We start from the raw sequence: 27,016 nt of genomic DNA on the forward strand, positions 1-27,016 counted from the left end.
GACACCTTGATATTGGACCTCCCAGCCTCCAGCACTGTGAGAAATACCTTTCTTTTGTTTATAAGCCACCTAATCTAGGGTATTTTTGTTATAGCAGCCTGATGGATTAAGATAACTGCTCTTGGTGCTATGTGGGCCTCAAGTCAAGTGCATTAGACACATTTAAAATGAAAGGGTGACTGGTTGTGGTGACTCACGCCTGTAATCCCAGCACTTTTGGGAGGCCAAAGCAGGAGGATCGCTTGAGCTCAGAAGTTTGAAACCAGCCTCGGGAACATAGCAAGATCCCATCTCTACAAAATATTTTTTAAAATTAGCTCCACAAAATATATAATATTTTAAATTAGCTGGACATGCTGGCAAGTGCCTGTAGTTCCACCAGCTTAAGAGTCTGAGGCGGGAAGATGGCTTGAGCCCCCCGAGAGTTCGCCACTACAGTGAGCCATTATAATGCCACTGCACTCTAGCTTGGGTGACAGTGTGAGACCCCATCTTGGAAAAAACAGAAATGAAAGGGCCAATATTATTTCTCATAGAGATTGCAAAATCAAAGTGGGTCAGGAGTGAAATCTCTATTTTGTGCTTTTAGGCACAAACCATTCCCAGCTCCAAAACGGAAACACATCTGCCACCTCTGCTCCCAGACTAAGAACACTCTCTGCATCCAATTTACAGGTGATAGGTTCTCTTCTATAAGAGCCCAGGGCAAGGCAAACTTAGCGCTAGCTAAGTTTTGGGATGCAGGGAGTCCTGCTTGGGGAGAAAAATTTAGGAAAATGAAGAGGCAAAGGGGCCAGTCAAGAACTCTCCACCGCTTACCCAGAACAGGATTTCTCGAAGTGCAATCTGTGGAACCCTTGTGGGCTGCTGAAACCCCTTCATAGATCCACAAGGTTAAAAGTATTTTTATAATATAACGAAGACATTATTTGTACTAAAGTAAAACTTGACAAGAAGGGAGGCTATGGCATCAAACTGAGATAGTAGTTATTATATTCTTAACCACTTCTTAATTATAGAAGAAAAAACAGGTTTCACTTAAATACGTCCTGGTTGAAGTATCAAAGAATTATTCACTTTATTAAATCTCTATCCCAGAATCCACAGTTTAATATATCTTAAATGATTAAGTGGGAAGTATGCATAAGGTATTTCTACTACATTCCAAATTAGGATGTTTGAGGCCAGGCGCAGTGGCTCACACCTGCAATTAATTCTAGCACTGTGGGAGGCCTAGGCAGGTGGATCATTTGAGGTCAGGAGTTCAAGACCAGCCTGGCCAACATAGTGAAACCCTGTCTCTACTAAAAATACAAAATTAGCCAGGCATGGTGGTGCGCACCTGTAGTCCCAGCTACTAGGGAAGCTGAGTCACAAGAATCACTTGAACCCGGGAGGTGGAGGTTTCAGTGAGCCAAAATCGTGCCACTGCACTCCAGCCTGGGTAACAGAGCGAGACCCTGTCTTAAAACAAAAACAAAAACAAATTAAAATGTTTGTGTCCACAAAATCATTTTGTGAGTTGTACTAGTCTATTTTTTATGGAATATCCTTTTTACTTGAAAGAATGAATGACAGAAATGATTATCATTTAGACTTGAATATTTGGCTGACACTTTCTCAAAAACGAACATAAGCCTGTCCCTTCCACATAATCCACTGATGGTATTATTCCCAATGATAAAAGGCAAGCTCTCAAAAGAAAATTAGAATGCTGGGGAACTTGTATCCACCATCATAAGCCTGATGGCTTCCCAATACTTAACAACCTTTTCTGGTAATATCTGTGGTAATATTAAAAAATGTGATTTTTTGATAACTTGTAGTTAAATGTGTCAACACTGGAAGACATAACGTGGTGAAATATTGTTTCTTTTTTAAAAAGTCATGTATTATACAAGAAGCCTTCAATGTGGAAGACAGACCTATATATTTTAATGTAACAGCATGTGAAATAGTTATTGATAGTTTCATGTTCCACATTACAAATAACCTTTAAGAAGCTAACACTTCTATCATTTTAGTGTAGTATCAAGGATGAATATCCAGTTTTCTAAAAATGTTATTAAAAACATTCCTGGCATAGCGAGGTGACTTATACCTGTAATCCCAGCATTTTGGGAGGCCAAGGCAGGAGAATCACTTGAGCCTAGGAGTTCCGCCCAGGAGTTCGAATGAGACCCCCATCTCTACAAAAAATAAACAAAATTAGCTGTGGTGGTGTTTCATGCCTGTGGTCACAGCTGCTTATGAGGCTGAATTGGGAGGATCACTTGAGCCCAGGAATTCGAGGGGCTGCCGTGTGCTATGATCACACCACTACACTCAAGCCTGGGTGACAGCATGAGACCAAAAGAAACAAACAAACAAACAAAACCCCCCACAAAACCCAAAACAAGAACAGCAACAAAAATATGATTGTGTGAGGATGGATTTTTTTTCATACACTTCAACCAAATATAACAGATTAATCAAAATAACAGATTAAATGAAGGAGAAGAAAATTCATTAATCTTCTAATGAGACACATAAGAAAAGGATTTACAAACATAAAAAAGGTAAAAAGATGCACTCTTCTCACTATACTGCTTACTTTGGGAAATACTGACTTTGCAAAAAATATTTCTAACATGCAATGCATTATTAATATTCTAAATGAATAAAATAAATGATTTTAGTTTCTAATATGGTAAATATTAACATATACAACTCACATAAAATTATCTTCAGAGTCCTCATTAATTCCTAACAGCATGCAGAGATCCTAAAACCAAAACGTTTGAGAAACGATGATGTAACTCCTAGCTCTGGATTAAGGGAGAATGTGTGACAAAGAGCATTTGGTATAGGAGGAGAGGGGCCAGGCCTTATCCTGTCTCTAGGACTGTGACAAGGGCTTTGTGTGACCAGGTCAGCCTAGGCTCAGGCTTGGGTCTGGCCCTCAGCCCCCATCTTTTTCATTGTTTTGTTTTGACAGAAGACTATGCCTGTTCTTGTTCTTGTATCTGAGTTCTGGTCTCCAAGTCTCCAGTCTCCTCTAGGACAGCCGTAGGAGTTACTTTTTCTGTAATTGTCCTCACAAGGCCTGGGGTGGCCCCTGCACACAGGAGTCTGCGGTATCAAGAGACCAATTTTTAGACCCATCCAGCTGTTGTCCTTCCAGGGCTGTTTCCTGGACTGTTCTTCCCATCTTTTCCCCAATCTTTTTCAGGAAATCACATTCTGGAATTAGAGACCAGATCTCGGTTTCTCACCTTAGACAAACTCCTGTTAGGTTTCTAACAGGAATTTATTTTCAGCTCACCTACCCCCTCTCCCTGCCTTTGGCTGTAATAATCCTAGTGCTGGCTCAAATCCAAACTCATGGATGTCTAGACTCTAATTTAATTCACAGTTGGTTGGAAAATAGGGTCCATAAGCCTAGGATCATTTTTTTTTTTTTCTGAAAAGGGAACTATAATTGTCTGCTGTGGTATATGAGGATTGATGTGGGAGGGAGGCGAGAACAGCATTTGTGAGAAAAGTACAGGCGGCATTGATGTCAATATGAGTGGTTGTTTCACTGTAGCTGCTGCAAAACAGCATGTGGTCTGCAGCTACATTAATAAAGATACTGTTTCTAGAATAGGGAGGTGCTGTACACTGGTCATTCATTTAGCCAATATTTGTTGAGTGCTGGCTGTATGAAATGCTAGTCTTACATCTGGAAACTAAAAACAGGCAAAAATTGCTGGCCTTGAGGGGCATATGTTTTAGTGGGAAAACACAGACTATGTACTATAAGCAGAGTAAATAAGGAAAGTGTTTCTCTCAAAAGGTGCTGAGGGGTGTGGGGCAGGTGATCCAGATTGTGGGTGTGTGGGGACAGGGAAGATGGCTGTTTTACTAGAGTGGTCTGTGGTCTCATTGGGAATGTGACCTCAGAGAAAAGATGAATTATCTATGAGGACGTCTGAGGCAGGTTCTTTCCAGGCAGGGAAACCCCCAGTGCAAAGGCACCAGAACAGGAGCACATCTGTGTTGTGGGAGGAATTAAGGGGGCTAAGATAGCTGCAGCAGAGTCACTGAGATAAGGTCAGAGATTTGGGGAGATCATGTAGGCTTGAGGATACTGGAAGGGTTCTGACTTTGCTCTGAGTGAGATGGGGGAGATACAAACAGGTGTCAGCAGAGTAGAGACTTGGTACATCTTTTAAAAGGATCACCTTGGCTGCTATGCTGAGAACAGAATTGAGAGATGAGGGGTGAGTGAGAAAGTGGGAAAACTGTAGGAAACTAGTGCAGTATTTCAGACTAGAGATGCTAGTTGCTTTGCCTGGGGTGTGAGCAGAGAAAAGAGTGGGAAGTGATTGGATTTCAGAAATATTCTCAATATGGACTTCACAGTACTTCCTAATAGATTAAGTCTGGGGTATGAAAAAGAGGAGTCAAAGAGGAACCCCAAAATTTCAGACTGTGCAAGTAGAAAAATGAAGTTATTGTCAGCACAGATGGGGAAAATTCTGAAAGGAGCATATTTGAGGAGGGGGCACCATAGGCATTCAATTTAGGAAATGTTGCATCTCAGATGTCAGACATTCAAGTGAGGTTGTTGTGGTGGCAGATGGATATGCAAGTTGGAAATTTAGGAGAAATGTCTGGGCTGGGAAAATAGATTTAGGAGCTAATGCCATATTAATGATATTTGAAGCATAGAGCATGCATGAGTCACCAAGGGAATGATGGCTGTAGAAGAGAAAAAGGACATGTACTGAACCCTGGACCTTCAGTGCTAAGGGATTTCATCAGAACACACTCCGACAGCAGACTGCACAGTTCTAACACCACATCTAGAAAGTAAGTAAATCTGAGAATCTCAAATTTTAGTGTGCATAGGAATCACCTGGACAACTTTCTAAGATTCAGGTGGGCTGGAGTTGAGAATGAGATTCTGTGCTTATAAAAAAGTTGAGGCAGACACTGATGGTCTTCAGATCACACTTTTAGTAGCAAGAATGTAGACCAGGATTCCCACGTGGCTGTGTATCAGCCTCACCTGTGGCTTGTTATTCCTGGGATCCATGTTCCACTTCTGAGATGGTGGGTATGGGGAAACGCCGGAGTATTTTGTAACAAATCTACAAGGAATCCTGGTGACCAGCCAGATTGGGAACCACTGAGGTCAGTGATTAACAGTGCCTAGGGTGGGAAAGGATCTTAAGTCCATATTTAAATGCTATTTTTTCTAATTTAAACATAAAGGACTTCTATCTATCTATCTATCTATCATCTATCTTCATTAGGTTGGTGTTTATTTTATTTTGGGGAGGTCTGTGATAACAGGCTTAAAGCTACATAGCTACAAGCAGCATCTATAATCCCATCCTAGGTGGAGTCTCACATAGGAATCACTGCCCCTGATGCTGGGCACAGATGTCACTGTTCATACCAATGACACTCTAAAGCTAGACACTGGACCTTGCAGATAGAACTGCTATCACGACTGCTCCTGGCAACTGGACATCGCTGCTGCTACTCACACCACACTTACTAAAATGTGTGCACAGTACCAGGTTGTGTCACCAGGCTGAGTCAGAATCCAGCAAGTGGTTATCTGCCTGGTGGAACCTAAGCCTCATCCCATATCCAGCTGCCAGAATATTTGGAAAAGTTGAGTTTTTCTTTTGTGTTAGAAGTTGGTGTCTGCTTCCTACAATGACTCTTTAAGTATGAAATTCTTTAAGTATGAAATCATACTCTTTAAGTATGAAATTCTCCCTAACATGGAAAGGGTTCAGGTGCTGGGACACAGGAAGATAGAGTGGAAAAAGAATGAAAAAAAAGTCAATTCCTAGAGCAGTAATCTGAGACTAGAACCTTATCTGGTACATCATAGACACTTGGGTTTGGTGGAATGAATGAGTGACTAATTAATTACATCTTTCAATTTATTCCCTTGATAGTCTGTTATGAAGTACAGCTTTTTCCTGATCAGTTTATACTCAGATAAGTACAGTGGCACTGTGGGATGGTGAAATGATTGCTCAAAACTTATCTCTTGTTAGGATTTTTTTAAATCTAGATGTCTAAGACTTCAGAGGACCTGTGTATACACTAAGATTTTATACTAATATTTATATTTCTTTGTATATGCACATATTTTCTGGAAAGAGTATCTGTGACATTTATGTTTTTGTAACCCTATTTTAGGAAACCCTCTCTCAAACCACATTTACCCTCTGCTCTCATACCACCACAACAATCATCAACACAGAAGACTTCTGTGACCAAAGGTGTGGGGGTTTTTCCCCACACACCAAGCAGTGGACACCAGCTGGGTATCCTCCAGTTCAATGTCAACACTATCTACCTGGAGATAGCATCATATCCCACAGATTGGGGGCTTAGTCCCCAAGACTACTCCACATCAGACACCAGTCGCAGGAGTTCCCACCACCCGCTTTGGGCTTCACTAATTCGCTGGAGTAGCTCACAGAATTCAGGGAAACATTTATGTTTACTAGTTTATTATAAAGGATATTACAAAGGATACAGATGAAAATACGTGTAGGGTGAGGTATCAGGGAAGGAGCACGGAGCTTCCATGCCCTTCCTGGGCACACCACCCTCCAAAAACCTCCACTTGTTCAGCTACCTGGAAGCTCCCTGAACCCAGTTCTCCTGGGTTTTTATGGAAGCTTCATGACACCAGCATTTCTTCTCCCAATGTATAGTGTGGGACCCTCTCTGGAGAGGGTCTTAAGACCCATAATCAGAAAGGCAGAAGATTAGAGTCCTGTCTTGGGGCAGGTGAAATGAGGCCAGAAGACAGATTCTGATTCCCAAGGCCTGCCAAGGCCTAACATACCCAATATTATTACAAAAGACCGAAACAAGGGAATATAGGAGCTAGGAACCAGGATCTGTGGCCAAAAACCAATCTATAACACCACATACCCCCATTGTCTTAGTCCACTCAGGCTGCTATAACAGAATACCTTAGACTGGTGGCTTATAAACAACATAAATGTATTTCTCACAGTTCTGGAGGCTGGTAAGTCCAAGAGCAAAGTGTTGGTTAATTTCATGTCTGATGAAGGCCCCTTTCCTGTTTCATAAACGTATATCTTCTCCAAGTGGCCTCACATGGCAGAAAGGTGAAGAGAACTGCCTGGGGTCCTTTTGATAAAGGCAGTGATCCCATTCATGGGGGCTCTGCATTCATAACCTAATCACCTCCAAAAGGCCCCACCTCTAAGTATCATCATACTGGGGATTAAGTTTTAAACATAGGAATTTGGGTGGGGGATTGGAGACACAAACATTCAGTCTAGAGCATCAATAAAAGTCTAAAAAATTATCCTAGGTTTTTCACCATGCTACTCAAACTCTGATCTATGAATAGCTGATATCAAACCATTTCTTCACAAACTCTCCCAAAAAGGAGAAAGGAACACTGCCCAACATATTCTATAAGGTATGTTCTATAAGGCTGGTACCAAAAGCAGACCAAAAAAATCACAAAAAAACTACAGATCACTATTCATGAATATAGATGTGAAAATCTTCAAGAAAATACTAGCAAACAACCCAGCAACATACAAAAATAATTATACACCATGACAAAGTGAGATTTATCCTAGGAATGCAAGATGGGTTTAATATCCAAAAATCAATTAATGTAATATATTATATCAATAGAATAAAAACCCACAATTATCTCAACAGATGCAGAAAAAGGTTTTGACCAAATTTGATATTCTTTCATAATAGAAACAGTTAACAGGTGGGCACATTGGCATGTGTCTATAGTCCCAGCTACTCAAGGAGGCTGAGGCAAGAGAATCGCTTGAGGCCAGAAGTTCGAGGGCATCTTGGGCGATGTGTTGAGACCATGTTACTTAAAAAAAAAAAAAAAAAAGTCAACAAACTGGGAATTGAAAGGAACTTTCTCAGCCGGATAAAGGGCATCTATAAAAAAGCTACAGCTAACATCATACTTGTATTGGTCCATTTATGCATTGCTTTAAAGAAACACATGAAACTGGATAATTTTTAAAGAAAAGAGGTTTAATTGGCTCAAGGTTCTGCAGGCTATACAGGTTTCTGCTCCTGGGGAGGCCTCAGGAAACACAATCATGGTGGAAGGTGAAGGGGAAGCTAGCACATCTTACATGGCTGAAGCAGGAAGAAGAGAGAAGGGCACACACGTTTAAAAAGCCAAATCTCACTACGAAATCTCAATGAAAATTCACTATCATGAGAACAGCAAGGGGGAAGTCCACCCCCATGACCCAATCACCTCCCATCACACCCTTCCTCCAACACTGGGGACTACAATTTGACATAAGATTTGGGCGGGTACACAAATCCAAACCATATCAATATTTAATGGTGAAAGACTGGTTGCTTTCCTCCTAAGATCAGCAATTAAAACAAGAATATCCACTCCCACTATGTCTATTCAACATTACTGAAGGTTCTAGCTAAGATAATTAGACAAGAAAAAAGCAATAAAATATATTCAGATTGGAAAGAAAGAAGTAAAACTATATTCACAGATGACATGATCTTTTATATAAAAAAATTATAAATAATCCACTAAAGAGCTATTAGAACTACTAACTTCAGCAAAGATAAAGGATATAACACCAGTGTACAAAAATCAATTGTATTTCTAAACCCTTGCAATGACAAATCCAGAAATGAAATTAAGAAAACAATTCCATTTGGAATAGCTTTAAAGGAACAAAATACTTAGAAGCAAATTTAACAAAAGAAGTGCAAGCCAAACATCAATGAAAGAAATTAAAAATCTAAAAAAATGGGGTAAAGTTCATGGATTAGATTTAACTCAATGATTATATTTCCAAACTGACAGATTCAGCACAATCCCTATCAGATTCCTAAATGACTTCTTCATAGAAATTTGCAAACTAATTGTAAATTTATAAAGAAATTAAAGGGATACAGACTATGCAAACAATCTTGAAAAAAAGAACAAAGGGCCAGGCACAGTGGCTCATGACTGTAATCAATCGCAAAACTTTGGGAGGCCGAGGCAGGAGGATTGCTTGAGGCCAGAAGTTCAAGACCAGCCTGGGCAACACAGCAAGATCCTGTCTCTACAAAAAATAAAAATTAGCGGGGCATGGTGGTACACACCTGTCATCCCAGCTACTTGGGGGGCTGAGGCAGGGGGACTGCTTTAGCCTAGAAGGTTGAGGCTGCAGTGAGCCATGATTATGCCACTGCACTACAGTGTGGGTTACAGGGTAAGAAACTGTCTCTAAAAAATAAAAAGAAGGAAGAAAAGAACAAAGTAGAACTCATTCTTTCCAGTTTCAAAACATCGCATAAAGTAATGGTAATCAAGACAGTGTGTTACTTGCATAAGATAGACATAGATCAATAGAATAGAATTGAAATTCAGAAATAAAACCATGTGTCTATGGTGAACTGATTTTCAGCAAGGGTGCTGAGCACATTCAACGGGGGAAAGCATAGTCTTTTCAACAAATGATACTGGGGAAACTTGATAGCCACATACAAAATGATGGAGTGGACCTTATGGTGGTTGAAGTGTGTACTCCGAAGGTTTGTCTAAGACCTGACCACCAGTACCTGTGAATGTGAACTTATTTAGAAATGGTGTCTTTGTATATGAAATTAAGTTCAGGTTCCCAAGAAGAGATCATCTTGGATTTAGGGTGGGACCTAAATCCAATGACTGGTATCTTAATAAAAGAGAAGGAAATGTGACATAAACAGAGAAGAGACACAGACAAGAATGCCATGTGAAGATGAAGGCAAAGATTTCAGTGATGTATCTCCAAGCCAATGGAGCAACAACTACCAACAGCTACCAGAAGTTAGGAAAGTATCATGGAATGAACTTTCCCCCAGAGCCTCCAGAAAAAACTAATCCTGCCAACACCTGGATTTCAAACTTCTGGCCTCCAGAACTGTGACAGAATACATGTTTGCTGTTTTAAGCCATCATATCTTGGCAATGTGTTATACAAGGTCTAAGAAACTAATACAGGCCTTTACCTCACACTATATACAAAAATAAGCTCAAAATGGAAGAAAGACCTAAATGTTAGTGGTGAAATTACAAAATTCTTGGAGGAAAACCTAGGTGATAAATCTTTACGAACTGGCCGGGTGCGGTGGCTCACGCCTGTAATCCCAGCACTTTGGGAGGCCGAGGCAGGTGGATCACAAGGTCAGGAGTTTGAGACCAGCCTGACCAACATGGTGAAACTCCGTCTCTACTAAAAATACAAAAATTAGCCGGGTGTGGTGGTGCACACCTGTAATCCCAGCTACTCAGGAGGCTGAGGCAGGAGAATGGCTTGAACCCAGGAGGCAGAGGTTGCAGTGAGCCGAGATCACGCCACTCCACTCCAGCCTGGGCAACAGAGTGAGACTCCGTCTCAAATATGTATATATATACATATATATATATATATATTTTTATGAACCCAGGTTGGACAATGCATTCTTAGATATTATGCCAAAGCACAAACAAAAGATATTAGATAATATTGAGAAAAATTAGATGTCATCAAAATTAAAATGTTTATGCTTCAAAGGACACTATCAAGAAAGTGATCCACAATATATACATATATCAAAACATCACACTGTACCCCATATGTGTATTATTTACTAATTAACAGTAAACATTTAGATCAAAAAATTAAAAGTTTTAAACATTAAGAATTTTTTTAAAAGTGAAGAAAACCCAAAGGAAAGGAGAAAAGATTTGCAAATCATACATCTAACAAGAGATCTGTTTCTAGAATATATAACAATCTCCTACAATTTAATCACAAAACACATATAATCCCAATTTTAAAATGAACAAAGGAGGCCGAGAGCAGTGGCTCATGCCTGTAATCTCAGCACTTTGGGAGGCTGAAGTGGGTGGATCACTTGAGGTCAGGAGTTCGAGATCAGCCTCACCAACATGGTGACCTGCCTCTACTAAAAATACAAAAATTAGCTGGGTGTGGTGGCACACACCTGTAGTCCCAGCTACTTGGGAGGCTGAGGCACGAGAATTGCTTGAACCCAAGAGACGGAGGTTGCAGTGAGCCAAGATCGCACCACTCCACTCCAGCCTGGATGACAGAGCAAGACTCCATCTCTAAATAAATACATAAAAATAGAATGAGCAAAGGATATCAACAGTCATTTCCCTAAAGAAGATATACAAATAGCCAATAAGTTCATAAAAAAGATGATTGACATTATTAGGGAAATACAGTTTAAAACCACAATGAAGGCCGGGCATGGTGGCTCACACCTGTAATTCCAGCACTTTGGGAGGCCAAGGTGGGTGGATCGCAAGGTCAGGAGTTCGAGACCAGCCTGGCCAACATGGTGAAACCCCATCTCTACTAAAAATAGAAAAAATCAGCTGGGCATGGTGGCAGGCACCTATAATCCCAGCTACTTGGGAGGCTGAGGCAGGAGAATTGCTTGAACATGGGAGGCAGAGGTTGCAGTGAGCTGAGACCACGCCACTGCACTCCAGCCTGGGCAACAGAGCGAGACTCTGTCTAAAACACACGCACACACACACACACACAATGAGATACCACTTCCCAGCCATAGAATGGCTAGAATCAAAACATCAGATAATAAGTATTCTTAAGGATATGCAGGAATGAGAACCCTCAGACACTGCTGGCAGGAATGTGTAATTATGTAGTCACTTTGGAAGGAGTCAGGCTGTGGCTCAACTGATTAAAAATGGAGATACCATAGGACTCACCCATTCTTAGGTATATGCCCAAGAGAAATAAAAATGTGTCACACAAAAATTTGTAAATAAACATTCATAGACGCATTATTTGTATTAGCCAAAAGACAGAAACAATCCAGATGTCTATAAACTGATAAATAAACAAATGTGATACATCTATGGAATGTAGTATTATTTGGCCATAAAAAGCAATGAAATACTGATACATGCTATAATATAAATGATGCTTGGAAACATTAAGTGAAAGAAACTAGTCACAAAAGACCATATACGATTATATTTACATATGAATTTTCCAAAATAGGCAAATCCATACAGGTAGAACATAGATTAACTCTTGCTTAGAGTCTGGGGTGATGGGGAAGGGGGAATAAGAGAGTAATAGCTATAGGGCATGGGGTTTCTTTTTCAGGCGATGATAATATTCTAAAATTGAATGCAGTGATGGTTGCACATATTTGGGAATATACTTTAAAACTTTGATTGCACACATACTTTATTTTTTTTCCAGATTTATTGAAGTATAATTGACAAATAAAAATTGTACAGTGTGACTTATTTGTACATAATATTTGCACATATTTATGGGGTACATGTGACATTTTGATACACGCATAGTATCTAATAATGAAGTTAGGGTACATAGGATATCCATCACCTCAAGCATTTATTTCTCTGTGTTGGGAACATTACAAGTCTTCTAGCTATTTTGAAATACACAATATATTGTTGTTAATTATAGTCACCCTACTGTGCCATCAAACACTAGAACTTATTCCTTCTGACTGTACGTTTGTACCCATTAACCTATCTCTTTTCATCACCCCCCTCACACACCCACAAACACACACACGCACACACACACACACCCTTCCCAGCCTCTGGATACTATCTTTCTGCTGTTTACCTCGATTAGATCAACTTTTTAAAGTTCGCACATGAGAACATGCAATATTTGTCTTTCTGTGCCTGGCTTATTTCATTTAATATAAGAACCTCCAGCTCTGTCCATGTTAGTAGAAATGACAAGATTCCGTTCTTTTTATAGCTAAATAGTATTCCATTGTGTATATATGCCACATCTTTTTAATCCATTCATCCACTGATGGACAGTTAGGTTGATTCCCTATCTTTGCTATTGTAAATAGTGCCACAGTAAACATGGGGGTGCCAGTATCCCTTTGATATATTGATTTCCTTACCTTCGGGTAAATACCCAGTGGTGGTACTGCTGGATCACATAGATCTATTTTCAGTTTTCTAAGAAATCTCCATACTGTTTTCCATAGTGGCTGTACTAATTCACCTTCCCACCAACCGTGTGTAAGAGTTTGTCTTTATATCCTAGCTACCATTTTTGTCTTTTTAATAATAGCTATTCTAGCTAGGGTAAGATGATACCTTATTGTGGTTTGCTTTAAATTTCCCTGATAATTAGTGATGTTGAGCATCTTTTTCACATACATGTTGGCCATTTGTATTTCTTCTTTTAAGAAATTTCTATTCAGATCCTTTGACCATTTTTAAGGGGATTTTTTTTTTTTTTTTAACTGTTGAATTGTGTTCCTTGTACACTCTGGATATTAGTCCCCTGTTGGATAATTTGAAAATATTTTTCCCATCTACAGTTGGTCTCTTCACTCTGTTGTTTTCTTTGCTGTGCAGATTTTTAGTTTAATATCGTCTCACCTGCCTATTTTTTTTGTTGTTGCCTATGCTTTTGATGTCTTAACCATAAAATCTTTGCCTAGACCAATGTTCTCGAGCATTTCCCCTATATTCTCTTTTAGTAGTTTCATAGTTTCGGATCTATCATTTAAGCCTTTAATCCATTTTTGGTTGATTTTTTAATATGGTAAGAGATATGAGCCTAGCTGCATTCTTCTGCATATGGATATCCAGTTTTCCCAGCACCATTTATTGAAAAGGGTGTCCTTTCTTGGTGCCTTTGTTGAAAGTCAGTTGGCTGTAAGTACATGAAATTATTTCTGGGTTCTCTATTCTTTCCATTGGTCTATGTATCTGTTTTAGGCCAGTACCATGATGATTTGGTTTCTACTATAATAGTTACAAAGCTATTACTATAGCTTTACTATTGGATGGAGCTCTTTTGTGGTTCCATATGAATTTTTTTTATTTTTGAGATAGGGTCTCACTTTGTCATCCAGACTGGAACACAGTGGCGCAATACCAGCTCACTGCAGCCTTAACCTCCTGAGGTTCAAGCGATCCTCCTGCCTCAGCCCCCTAAGTAGCTGGGACTACATGCACATGCCACCACACCCAGCTAATTTTTGTAATTTTTGTAGAGATTTCACCAGGAACAAATAGAAAACTTGAACAGACCAATAATGAGTAATAAGACTCAATCACTAATCAAAAGTGTCTCAATAAAGAAAAGCCCAGGACCAGATGGCTTTCCTGTCAAATTCTACCATACATACAAAGAAAAATTAATACCAATACTTCTCAAAATATTTAAAAAAAAAAAAAACTGAAGAGGAAGGAATTCTTCTTAACTCATTTTATGAAGCCTGCATTACCCTGATACCAAAAGCAGAGAATACAAAAAAAAAAAAAAGAAAATTACAGGCCAATCTTCCTAGTGAAAATATACATAAAAATCCTGAACAAAATTTTAGCAAACTGAATCCAACAACATATCAAAAAGATAATATACCACAATTAATTGGGATTTATCCCAGGGATACAAGGGTGGTTCAACACACACAAATCAACAGACATTAACATTTTTTAATCTTATTTGAAAAGCTGGATAAAACTGAATTTGGAATTGGGAGATTTGTTTTGGGTCCCCACTCTGCCATTTCCAAACTTAGTACTCTATCAGAACTAAGTCACAGGGTGCTTGAGGGCTCAGAAGCTTTTGTCCAGCAGACAAGAAGGAACTGTTATTACACAGCCTTTGACCCTCTAGGGACTCCAGCAACCTCGTACTGAAAGGAGACTCCTTGTCTCCTTCTCTGGGGACCCTTTTATTCAGAAATAAAACTTTCATGCTGCAGGTGCCTTGAGGAGAGGACATGTGGGTGATCTTTTCTAGAAGGCAGTGGAGTGAAAGTTTTGGGAAAAGTGACAGAAAGAGAAACAAATCCTGTACTGGAAGCTCACTGAAAACCAACTAAGTAAACAAATATTTTAGTACTTCAACTGAAATATAAGCATAAACAGAGGTTGACTATGATTGCACCTGGACAAGATGAGTAAAAAGGTAAAGTGGTCTGTTATCAGCTATTTCTGTATTTTGGTCCCGGCTCTGCCTGACACAGTTCTGTCTCCAGCAGTTAACAAATGTCCTTTCTTTGAACAAATATCTACTAAGAGGCTAGCATGTGCCAGACTCTACAGAACAGGCTTACAGGCATAATACCACAAAGGAACAGAAATCTAACAGGCTCCAAGATCAGGCCTGTCAAATAAATGTACCACAATTTATATATCTTATATATATCTAGTACACAGGCACCAGAACATAAGATTAAACATGTTAAAGGAATGTTTATCTAAGCATCACTTTTAAAAGAAAAAACAAAAACTGGAAACAACCAAATGACATCAACAGAATATATAATTAAGGTGTGGCATATTCATGTCATGGAAATGAACTACAGTGTCACACATCAACATGGATGAATCCAAAAATAATAATGAGCAAAAGTAGTCAGTCATATACAGTATAATTCTATTTATATAAAGGCTATAAATAAGCAACTGTTAGGGATACACAGACAGTAAAATCTATAAAAGCTAGGTGACAGTTATACAAAATTCAGGATAGTGGTTGCCTCTGGCTGCAGGGGAGAGAAATATGAATGAGAGCATATGAGGCTCCTGGGATGTAGTAATGTTCCATTTCTCATCTGAGCAACGGGCACCTGGACATTTATTACTGTTCTTCTAAATATACATTTTCATTTGTATATTGTATTGTGTATCGTATATTCTATTTCACATTAAAAAGAAAAAAGACCAAAAAAAACATTAAGTGTGACTCAAGATTTAAGCAGACACAGTGCAAAGAAATGAAAAGGTGGATATAATTTGAGGTAGAGATGATGGATTCAGGTTTGGACAAACTGAGTTCCTGAAACATAGACTTTTATTCTTTTATTCTCAGTCATATTAGGTGTGAAATTGCCCTGAGAGCACCAGTTGCTTTTATGCTAGATTTGGAGGGGAAAGAGGGCAATTGAACTCAGCAATTTATGTGTCCAGCACTGAAAACCTTCATGGTAAACAATTACTAATAGATTATGTGTTAGGTTACTTTTCAGTCCCACTCAGCTCAAAGGGTTTGTCATTACCCTACTGATTTGCACTTCTAAGTCTTCTGCCTATTGCATTCTGATGATCCATTTCTATGCAAAACACAGAATCTAAAGCTGAGACATAGCAATAGAGGACCAGAGAACAGACACAGCAACAAAGTTTCCATGAGGCAAATCAGGAGGGTAGGAATGAGATTTTGATGTGCATCCTGGCCAAATTCCAGAACTAGCAAAGAGAAGCCAGTTCCTAATTCCAATCAAAGCAAATTCAGCCATCTTATTTTCACACAGATGTGGTCTACATTGATTTTTAAATCTCTTTAAGGGATTAGGGAGCCTCTGAAATACAAAGGAAACTAAACTGATAGTAATGTAAAATGAGCAGAGACCTACCATACCAGCAAACACTGTCAAAAACAGAAAGCTAATGGTGGGACTAGAGTCTAGAACACAGGAGTTATGTTTATCCAGTGCTGCACCGTACAACAGGGTAGTCACTTGCCACATGTGGCAATTTAAATTTAAATGAAATTCAATTAAACATTCCATTCCACAGCTGCACCAGCCACATTTTAAATGCCTCAATAGCCACATGTAGCAACGGCTACTGTACTGAGGAGCACAGACCTAGAACATTTCTATCAGTGGCTGACCTAGCAGTATCCAGGGTAAAGGGTGTTCTGCTAGTAAAGCAAGGTGGGCATCAGAATTATCACAACTTAAGCATAATATTCCTGAGGGCATCTATTTCCATTTATTTGCTTCTCTGCTTACCAACTCTGAACCCCTGCTTTCCCAGCTTTCTGGTATCTGGGAAGAAAATAAACTGACTAGAAAACATAAATTTCATTCTACTTGACAACTGTAATTCTCACTAAATTTATAAATTTGCTTTCTGATTTATCAATGAGTGCCAAAGGCATGAGTTTGAGAAAGGCTGAGTTTGATTATCCCTGAGTGGATCCAAGCATTAGGAAGGTCTTGCTTAAGTGGGTGATAGAAAGTGACAAAAAGAGCTGGAAGAAATATGAGAGACTATAATACTCCCTTCCCTAACCTTCCTCCTTTCCACCCTGCTCACCTGGGCCAGGTTAGAATCCATCCTTTGTAAAGCACCCTGTATCTTTCTATTGTAACCTTTACTACATTATCTGTTTATAGAGCGATCTATGCCATTAGTTGAAAACTATTCAAGGGCAGAGACTTCTCTTTATTCACCTTCAGTAACTAACATAATGCCTAGCATGTAGGAGGCTCTCAAAATTAAGTTTCTCATACAAATAAATTGTACAGGGCAAGTTACACTTTTACGGCCTGGCTAGTAGTTATCTGATGAAGGTATGATATTAAAGACCATATACTAAACTATAGCAATCTCATCAAAATAAACTTGGAGGGCTGGGAGCAGGGAGAATAAGAGAAGCAGATTAGAATAATTCTTTATTCACCACCATTGCCCAACCCCGGTCTTCCAAAGTGGGGAAACTAATTAATTTATGAAACAACTAATACATACCTACACTTCACAAAAACAATAGTCCTTTCATAAATGCAATCAAATATTGTTATTGCCATTTTAAAGATAGACACTGAACACTAGAAAGGATATGCAACTTGAACAAATGCAAGTTAACTAAAAATAGTTAAGCTAATTTTCAAGTCCAGAACTATCTATCTGTATCTGATACAAATGGGAATATTCACTGAACCCTGGAGAGAACGAGCATTTAAAAAAAAAAGGGTTCACTTAAGAGATATGATTTTATCATAACAGCATTGAAACTTTAATCTCTTATTTTTCCTATTTGACTTCTTAAAAACGGTGGCATGGCCAAGAATTTTCTTTGATATGGTTTCACAATTGTATTCTCCTTCTCTCCATTCTGAGACTTTTCCATAAGAATATTCACTTTAATCCGACTTCTACTGCATGGTTGGAGAAGAGGATAAGCAATAACTCTTTCAAACTCCTTTATCCCTTTCTTTACCCTCTCATGCTTCTCATATGTAAGTAGCTGGCTCTGGCTTCTTCTCAAGATTCTTTCCTTGAGTCTTTGCTCTGTAAGTTCTCTCCCTCGAATCATGCGTTCCTGGTGATCCTTAGTCTGCATCTGTTCCCTCTCATTTACCTGCTTTCTTCTCTGTGCGTTCTGGATACCATGCCCTTCTGGCATAATTTTTGGTAATTTTGTTTCATTGAGGGGTCGTAGTACTTGTCTAAATGATTTGTTCTTAAATTCTCCAGCCTTTCCTGTTTGATATATGTGCCTTTCTATGCGTTTCATCTCTCTCTCAGGTACCAAATAGTACTGTTTTAGTCCTTCTACGCTTTGGGTTGTTTTCTCCTCCATTTTTTTCTTGATTTCATTGCCTGTCTCTTCTTTCATCATTTCCACTATTATTTTATTATAATAAGACTCTGCTTTGGCAAGCCAGTAGTCAAGAGAAACAGCTTGCTCCCTACAGAGTATTTCACACTCCTCCTGATATTTCTGAATTATCAACTGTCTTGCTGCTGTTGTATGCACACCACCTAGATTCTGTCAAAGTGAAGTCAGAAATTTATAATGTGATCATCTTTTTCCTTTGAACACATTTAAACAGGAGCCAAGCCCACCCTCCCTAATGACACCAGGAAAAGCTACATGCTCTTTACTTTAGCTTAGTTGTTATTTTATTCCCATCACTCCCAGGTGAGCCTGGGAGCTCTGAAAGTATGAAGTACTCACCACAACAAATCAATAACTAGTTTTAAAAATGTATGGTGTTGGAAGTTTTCAAAAATGATACTTCGTTTTGCAACTGTGGATATAGCTGGGTAACATTTGCCAGTGTAGACATACTACCTGAATGGGTTACTTGGGCAGAAGGATTTTAAACCTGAGATTCCTTCTCTGTGTAGTTCCAAACTGTATGATGTGAAGATAATTTACTTACCAAGATCTTTTTTTCCAGTGGAGACTGCTGACCTGCAGCAATCCTAGGATCTTTAGATGATGTACCCCAGGCCAATCTGGAAGATAAAAAAGCAAAGGTAGATTCAAATGTAGGAGGTGTCAGAACAAATCTGCTAATAGGCAGGACTACAGCAGGGCCATTTCCCCCATGGGAAACCACTGCATTCCTATGATAGAAAATAATGAACGCTCTTTTAATAAAAAGATCTTTCCTTTCATATGAACAAGCATACTTTTCCTGCGGACTCAGTGTGAACCATTGTGAATCTCGTATTAGGGATTGCGAGTGGGAAGAGACATGCTCCTTAGTAAGGTGTTGTCCAAGTACATCTATGTCAGTCTGCTCAGTCCTCAAGCCTCCTCTGTGTTCTGAGACGATTCTAGGTTCTAGTTTTCTAGACGATTCTAGGTTCCTAGTTTTCTCTTCCTGCAGTTTCTTGATCCGGGCCCTCTCTGACTCTATCAGCACATACAGCATTTCTGCCCTCTAGTCTTTTGTTCTGAAATGCTGTTCTTAATTTGACTGCTCAGCCCTCTGCTTGCCTGCCTAACAATGCCAATCATCCTTCACTCTAAATCCATTATGAGACTATTCCCTGTTGAACCCCTCAAGATGGGAATTTGTGGTTACTCTGGGTTTATTTATAGAGGAGGCTGATGGCAACACAAATGAAAACTATCAACTTTTATGTGTCATCCCTGGTCTAGCCTGAGTTTACTGTGAGGTCGTATTTAAGCCACTGAGGATGCCTGGCATTTCCTCTGTATGCCTTTTATACCATTTACAGTTCAAAGGATGGTCTTTACAGTCTGACAGGGCTAGATCTGAAATCTAATTCCACCACTTCCTAGGTGTGTGACTCAGGGCAAGTAACTTCTGTCAGCTTTCTCATCTATAAAATGGAGATGTAAGACAAAAATCTGCCTCTCAGGGTTATAAAGAACAAATATGAATTAGATGTAAAGAGCTTGGTAAGTTCTCAATAAATTCTATCTATCTGTCCTTCACAGGTCAAGCTCCTGCTTATAAAGTCTTTCCAGTCTACTCTGTCACAGTGATTTTCCCTTCCTCTAAATACTTGACATATTTTAATTCTACAACTCATTTGAAAATTAATCATGGTTTACACTGTGATATCTGTATTCACATATCACTTTTAACATTTTGATGCTGAAATTTAGGCTCACAAGGAATGAAAACTGTAATTTATATCTACAAATAAGATGCCTCTATATTGTTGGAAAGGATCTGATATCAAATATTTGGTCTCACTGACCTCTTAGGAACATTCTTATTTGTCTGTGTAAGCTTATTTTGAGATTTTAAACGTATGATCATCTTACTTTTACTTCTCTATACATGGCTTCTAGCACAATACTTAACATTAGAGTCTGTGATCCCAAGTTCTCAAAATTAATGATTTGCTGATTGCTGATGATCCTTAACACATAATATCTGAGCATCTTTTTAAATATCTGCCATAACATTGTATCTATTTTTATTAAATCATTTCCCAGTCTTCCCTGAAGTTTACAAATATGTTTGCTTTATATGCATGTTCTGGGCTCTCACATTTTGTACCTATTAGCACACTGTTATTATATTCTAATTATTCCTTCATGTTCCTTGAGGTCAGAGAACACAGATTTCAACTTTGCAGGCTCAGCCTCAGCTCAAAACCTGGCATAGTTGCTCAATAAATACTTTACTGAATAGACTGTGAGCTTTTGTTGGGAAAAGGATATGCCTTTTAATGCTTTGTTCCTTTACTGCAATTCACAGGGGATGTTGGCTGTTTTTCAAATTAAAAAGAGAAAACTGAGAAGGGTAGAATTTCAAGTTCCATTTTCAAAGGAGACACAGATAAGTGAGAATAAAAACTGTCTACGACAATCAGCTCAACAACACGTCTCCCTTTGTAAGACAGACAGAATCTAACAAGCAACTTCACAGTTAAGTGACAGGGCTTGTCACTCTTCAGCAGTTTGCTGAGTTTTAACCCTTTCACTATGGTGTTCTCTCCATTATTACAGAGAAAGGCAGATGGGAGCCTCTCCCAGCGAAACGACTACAGCTTGTGTCCTTCACAGGAGAAAATAGTGATGGCTCCAGAACTTTTATATGAAGGAACTTAGCACAGCTATCAGAGTGGATGGTGGTGGGAGGGCTAGCAGGAAACTAGTAAACAACTACAAGCTGCCCCTTCAGGGAAAGTTTCTACTTGGGATATAAGTTACAGATTAATGAAAATAGAAAGATTTCCCAAAGATACTTATTCTCATGTTTTATAAAAGATCAGGGAAACGTCAGCTGTCCACTTAACGGATGACGATAATGAATTGAGTTCGATAGGCGGCAGGCACAACTAAAAGCCAAACTCGACCTACGTCTTATGAAATTCTACTTAATGAGCTTTCTTGACCACTGCTAGCCTCACTTATCTGGCAGGAGTCGAAGGAGGGGAAGCCCCAAGCTCTTCTGTTCCACCACCTCCAAAGTCCTGAGCCCCTTCTCAAGTGTCCCACTTCATCACTGCTTCCTTTCGTCCCGTGGGACTAAGCATTCCTCCTGCCTTCACTCTCACCACTTGCTGTCCCTCAAGACTGCGACTCACCCCTTTCCAAGCGCGGTGAACCGTCCACAAAGCACACGAGGCCGGTTGCGCTCTGCAGAAAGCCCACGCTCGCCAGCGGGACCCAAGGAACGCTAGAACTATACGTCCCAGAACACTTAGCTTTGTTTTTAACTACTGTGCAGCCGCAAAAGGGAAATACCGGCTCAGGACCCAGGGGAGTTGTAGTTCTCTAATCCAAAGAAATCATTATTCGGCAAAGTACGCTTTTCAGGGGGATATACCCCGCGACTGCGTTCCTGTAGGATGTGAGACAAAGAGAATAAATATCCCAGGATTGGGTGCTGGTGGGAAAATTTGCTGGAAGCGCAGCATTGGTTACCAATTTTGTGCTCAACCGCTCAGTACCAGGGTGAAAGTGGAGCCGCAATCTCCCTTGGAACACGTCAGTCTCCATCTCTAAGGCTCCCGAGACACGGTTCGCAATTAATTATGACGTCACAGCCAATCGTCAGCGCTAAAGCCTGACGCTCTAGCCGGCTCTATCTCGCTGCCCCGCCGCGGGCGCAGAGCTGGTGCCCTAGTCCACGGAGTTGATTAACTCCTCTCGCCGGCCCCTGGAAAGGGTTCCAAGTCCTTTAGTACCCGACGCTGTCTGGTAATTCCGGGCGTTTCGGCTCCTTGGTCGCAGAGGCAGGAGGCGTGCGTGGGAGGAGGGCTCGGGTTATATACTCCTAGGTCCTGGGACAGAATAGTTACGACCTCTGGGACAGGAACTCTTCTTTTGTTAATAAACTTCCAACTCCCTCCTCAGACCTGACCGCATGTCTGTCATGGACCTCGCCAGTACTTGCTCCAGCTTTCAGTCGGACTTGGATTTCTGTTCGGATTGCGGCTCGGTCCTGCCTCTGCCCGGGGCTCAGGATACGGTCACCTGTACTCGCTGTGGCTTCAACATCAACGTTCGGGGTGAGAGGCTTGTACTCAGGGGTCCTGGCGGAGGGCCCAGGGTCGGAAGCTTGGGGAACTCAAGATCGGTTGGGTTGAGGAGGGGATCCTAGAGCAGGACAACAGGCAGTTGTACATTTGGTCTAGCGATGAAAACTGAGGGAAAGGATGTAGGGCCTCCTGGCCTAACCAGCCAGGGGAAAGGGGAAGTTTCCGGTGTCAGCTCTCTCTGGTTGTCTCCATAACCAGTTCTTACTTGCCTGTGCAGACTTTGAGGGGAAGGTTGTGAAGACTTCAGTTGTGTTCCACCAACTGGGGACAGCCATGCCTATGTCGGTGGAGGAAGGGCCTGAGTGCCAGGGACCTGTGGTAAGTTAATGAAATCAAGAACTGGCTCCATAAGGTGGGCAGGAAAGAAATGGAGGAGTGATTGCAAAGCTCTGGAGAGTTTTGTGCCCAACTCCAAGAGGGAAAAGAGATGTAAAGCATCGATGTTTGAGAGGCGTGATCGCCTGATTCCTGTGGGAAGTAAGCGGATATGACCAGGCCTCCCTAATCCACCAGTTTCTTCCCAGGTTGACAGGCGCTGCCCTCGATGTGGTCATGAAGGAATGGCGTACCACACCAGACAGATGCGTTCAGCCGATGAAGGGCAAACTGTCTTCTACACCTGTACCAACTGCAAGTGGGTATCCTTTCCCCTCCCTCTGCTCAGTCTGTTTGCTAACTAAACAAATCCAGTGATTTATTTTTTTGTACTAAATGGCCGTTTCCCTTGGTCCCATCCCTTATTTCTGTGCAGTTCTGGTAATAGGGAGATTTGTAGTTGTTTTTTATTTTTTTAAGTTACACTTTTTTAACCCTTTTTATTACCAGTGAAATAAACCTTTTAGGATTTTTTTTTTGACAGGGTGTCACTCTGTCACCTAGCCTGGAGTGCAGTGAGGCAATCTTGGCTCACTGCAACCTCCACCTCCTGGGCTCAGGTAATCCTCCCACCTCAGCCTCCAAAGTAGTTGGGACCACAGACACATGCCACCACGCCTGGCTTTTTTTTTTTTTTTTTTTTTTTTTGTATTTTTAGTAGAGATGGGGTTTCTCTAAGTTTCCCAGGCTGGTCTTGAACTTCTGAGCTCAAGTGATCCCCCCACCTCAGCATCCCAAAGTGCTGGGATTACAGGCATTACCACCTGAACTACTTTTAGGATATTTAAAAAGAAATGAAGAAAAAAAACAACAACATAAGAAGCAGGTATTGTTTAGTGGTCAGCATCTTATACTGCAGTCTTCAACCGCAGTCAAGGTAGCTTTCTTTGGAGAGAATTAGTCACACATGGTTTAGAGAACATGGGCTTTCTGAATGCTTTTAAGACCTCATTTTTGTCTTTGGTGTTCTGCAGTCACTATAGTATATCAAAATATGATTTTCTTTTATTCTGTTTGAGATTTGTTGGACTTTCTGAAACTGAGAGTGGATTTTTTTTTCATCAACCTTGGAAAATTATCAGCCATCATCTCTTTTAATAGTCTCTTTCCCCCATATTCTCAGTCTTCACATTCTGGACCTCGAATTAGTTACTAGTAAGAGGTTTCTCTCTTCTGTCCTCCATTTCTCTCACCTCCTTTTCATATTTTCAATTGCTTTTCTTTTTATGCCACCTTCTGAGTAATTTCTTCAGGTCCCTCTTCCATGTCACTAATTCTGTCTTCAGTTTATTTCAAGTATTATTATTTTTTACTATTGTTATTATTTTGAATTCTATTTAATTACTTTTCAAATCTCCTTAATTTTTAAATAATTCTCAGTTCTTTAATCGTATTTTAAATTGTTCCTTTTATTATTCTTTAAATATATATTTAAAATATTAAATATGGTTCTTATATTCTATGTCTCATAATTCTGATATCCGTGGATTTTGTGTGTCTGATGCTGCTGTCTTTTGTTTCTGCTGTCTCTCTCATAGTGCTTTTTTTCTTTGTTTTGTGATTTTTGACTATAAATTCGAGTTTTTTAGAACTTGAACTGTAGGAATTCTTTGAGGCCTTGGGCGAGTGCTGTATTCTCAGCATTTGTGTTTCTTTTCTAGGTGCCTTAAAGCACTATCAAGCTGGAATTACTTTAAATAAATTCTTGGCTTCATGTTTTTTGGAGCAGACAGATAGTATGAATTTGAGCTGCAAATCCATGTAAGGGCTAGCTTATGGTTAGAAATTCTCAGGAGAGAGTTTTCTCTCTTTCTACCTACTGAGACAGTCAAATTCCCCTTCTATAGAGTTGAATTTTTTCTTTTCTTATTCACTTTTACAAGAAAGGGCAGCCTTTTGCAGTTCCCAAATTTATGTACAGGATCTCCCATCAGACCTTATACATTTTGTCCCTCATTTCCTATGCTTCCAGTGACTGTCACAACAGTATAAAGGGCACCATAGTGTCACTGTCATGTTTCATAGGGACAATAGTTTTAACTTCACTGTCTGGATTTCTGGTTTTACAGAACTTTTAACCAGTGTGCAGATTGCCTTTACTTTCTTGCCATCTCATCAAAGGATTAAAAATATTCATAGTCAGATATATCTTTTAAAAGTATTTTTTTCCTATCACTGGTTGTCATTTTACCAAACAAAAATTTTAAAAATAAAAAGAAGAAGATTTTTTTTCCCCAGCCTGTGGCTTGCCTATTGATTTTCTTAACCCTCTTTAAATGAGCAGAGGTTTTAAGTTTTTATAAGGTTCAGCTTATCCTTTTTTTTTTCTTTTACAGCTAGTGCTTTCTGTGTCCTAAGAAATCTTTGCTTTGAGGTTATAATTCATTGGATATATTTTTAATCCCAGAATTTTTATTTGTCTTGGAATTAGAATTGGAAGTTTGTTTAGGGGAGCCAGTCCTCAATGGTGTCACAAATAAAAGTCCTTCCTTGATTATTTGATTGCATATCTTATCTTATACTACTAGAAACTCATCTTTTGGTGAATATAACAAGTCCTTTCTTTCCTCATAGGTTCCAGGAGAAGGAAGACTCTTGACCTTTTTCCTGGGCAACTCAACAGTCCCTCCCTCCTTTCGGAAGGTGAAGGATACTGGGTTTTTAGATGCCTTGTCCATCCAGTCTGGTTGCAATGTTTTGCTCCCAGAAGAGAATCAGATCATCATGTGGGGATTACCATTGTTCCTGGAGTACTCCTACCCTTAGTTGAATTTCCTTATTAAAGTTATATTTTTCTATAAGACCCTGACATGTATGTTACTTATCATCTGTCTTATTCCAAAAGGAATTTAAATGAGTTTACAGAGATATATTTATATGAAAAAGAAAAGGGGGAAAAATTAGGACAAAAAAGTAGAGTCACGAATGAGGCTAATATAAACAAAAAGCAATTGTAAGTATTGCCATACTATTTAAATCTATTTGGTTCCTGAGTTTAGGTTAAGAAAAACTAGGAATTTGGATAGTGAGACATTTAACAGAAATTTTAACCAGATCTCTTTAGCATATAAATTTGGACAACAAAAAATCTGATACTAAGTAATGCCACTAAGTGATCACTATAGGTGAGTATTTTATTAGTATTGAGATAAATACAATACACAGTTGACCCTTGAACAACACAGGTTTGAACTGCTTGAGTCTACATATATTTGGATTTTCTTCTACTTCTGAGACCCATAAGATAACAGCACATTTAAGCCCTCCTTTTCCTCCTCCTGAGCCTACTCAACATGAAAATGTGATCCACTTCTACTTAATGAATAGTAAATATATTTTCTTTTCCTTATCATTTTCTTAATAATGTTTTCTCTAGCTTACTTGATTGTAAGATTGCAGTATATAATACATATAACATACAAAATATGTGTTAATCAACGGTTTATGTTATTGGTAAGGCATCTGGTCAACAGTAGTAGTTAAGTTTTGGGGGAGTCAAAAGTTATATATGGATTTTTGGCTGTTCAGAGGGTCAGCACCCCTTACCCCCATGTTGTTCAAGAATGAATTGTATATCTATTATAATAGATTCTTATATGCAAAGAAAGACAAAAGTAAAGTCACAAGGAATCCTACTCCACAGAGATAACCAAATTATACTGTATATCTGTGCTTGTGTATATGTATGTGGCTCTGTATATGTGTGTTGCTATATATGTGTTTGGTTTTTTTTAATGGACTATACTAGACATGCTGAACTATATCTTGCTTTTTTCTGTTTGAACCAAAAACTTTCAAGGGGAACAAATGCATACTCAGGTCCCGCATTCTTTGGCTTAAATAGTGATCAAGGAGTTACTGTAATAATTATCATATAATTGTGTGGCCCTTTATATATATTCAGAGCTCTCAAACATAGCTATCTTGTTTGACCCCCACAGCAACCTGGAGAATGGGCAGGGCAGCCTCCCCCACTGTACATTTGAACTGTTCTGGCAGTTGACTTTCCTGACCCACTCCTGAAATCTGAAACAAACCTGTTCATGTTTCTACCCTACTTTAAGCCTT

At 39.5% G+C, this 27,016-nt stretch overlaps 2 protein-coding genes across 50 annotated transcripts in view; one reads left to right on the plus strand and one right to left on the minus strand.

Moving 5' to 3' along the window:
• The window catches only part of LOC129039306 (putative uncharacterized protein ZNRD1-AS1), an 86,998-nt gene extending 64,832 nt beyond the window's left edge, over positions 1-22,166 (minus strand). For 9 of the 48 annotated variants that reach the window (XR_010126641.1, XR_010126629.1, XR_010126632.1 and 6 more), the window contains exons 1-2: positions 21,983-22,166; positions 18,982-19,057 (exon numbers count right to left, since the gene is read on the minus strand). Coding sequence is in view for 8 of the 48 variants with exons in the window: in XM_063665963.1 (XP_063522033.1) it covers positions 18,982-19,057; positions 21,983-22,031 (125 nt within the window). In the remaining 40 variants the exon portion in view is untranslated. Of the gene's footprint in view, positions 1-2,101; positions 2,190-2,714; positions 2,765-3,344; positions 7,880-15,326; positions 18,585-18,981; positions 19,058-19,234 lie in introns of those variants that run through there. The other 39 variants (XR_010126637.1, XR_010126639.1, XR_010126633.1 and 36 more) reach the window with 21 other exon arrangements.
• Positions 22,082-25,749, plus strand: POLR1H (RNA polymerase I subunit H). Of its 2 annotated transcripts, none has more exons than XM_063665966.1 (5): positions 22,082-22,232; positions 22,389-22,543; positions 22,791-22,891; positions 23,098-23,207; positions 25,523-25,749. In XM_063665966.1, the coding sequence occupies exons 2-5, from the start codon at positions 22,399-22,401 to the stop codon at positions 25,545-25,547; spliced, it is 381 nt and encodes a 126-aa protein (XP_063522036.1). In that variant the 5' UTR covers positions 22,082-22,232; positions 22,389-22,398; the 3' UTR covers positions 25,548-25,749. The 2 variants fall into 2 exon arrangements, with proteins under 2 accessions (XP_063522036.1, XP_054348954.1); XM_054492979.2 differs by having other exon boundaries at positions 22,086-22,267.
• The last annotated feature ends 1,267 nt before the right edge of the window (positions 25,750-27,016 follow it).

Source organism: Pongo pygmaeus, chromosome 5 (assembly GCF_028885625.2).
Source record: "Pongo pygmaeus isolate AG05252 chromosome 5, NHGRI_mPonPyg2-v2.0_pri, whole genome shotgun sequence".
NCBI lineage: Eukaryota > Metazoa > Chordata > Mammalia > Primates > Hominidae > Pongo > Pongo pygmaeus.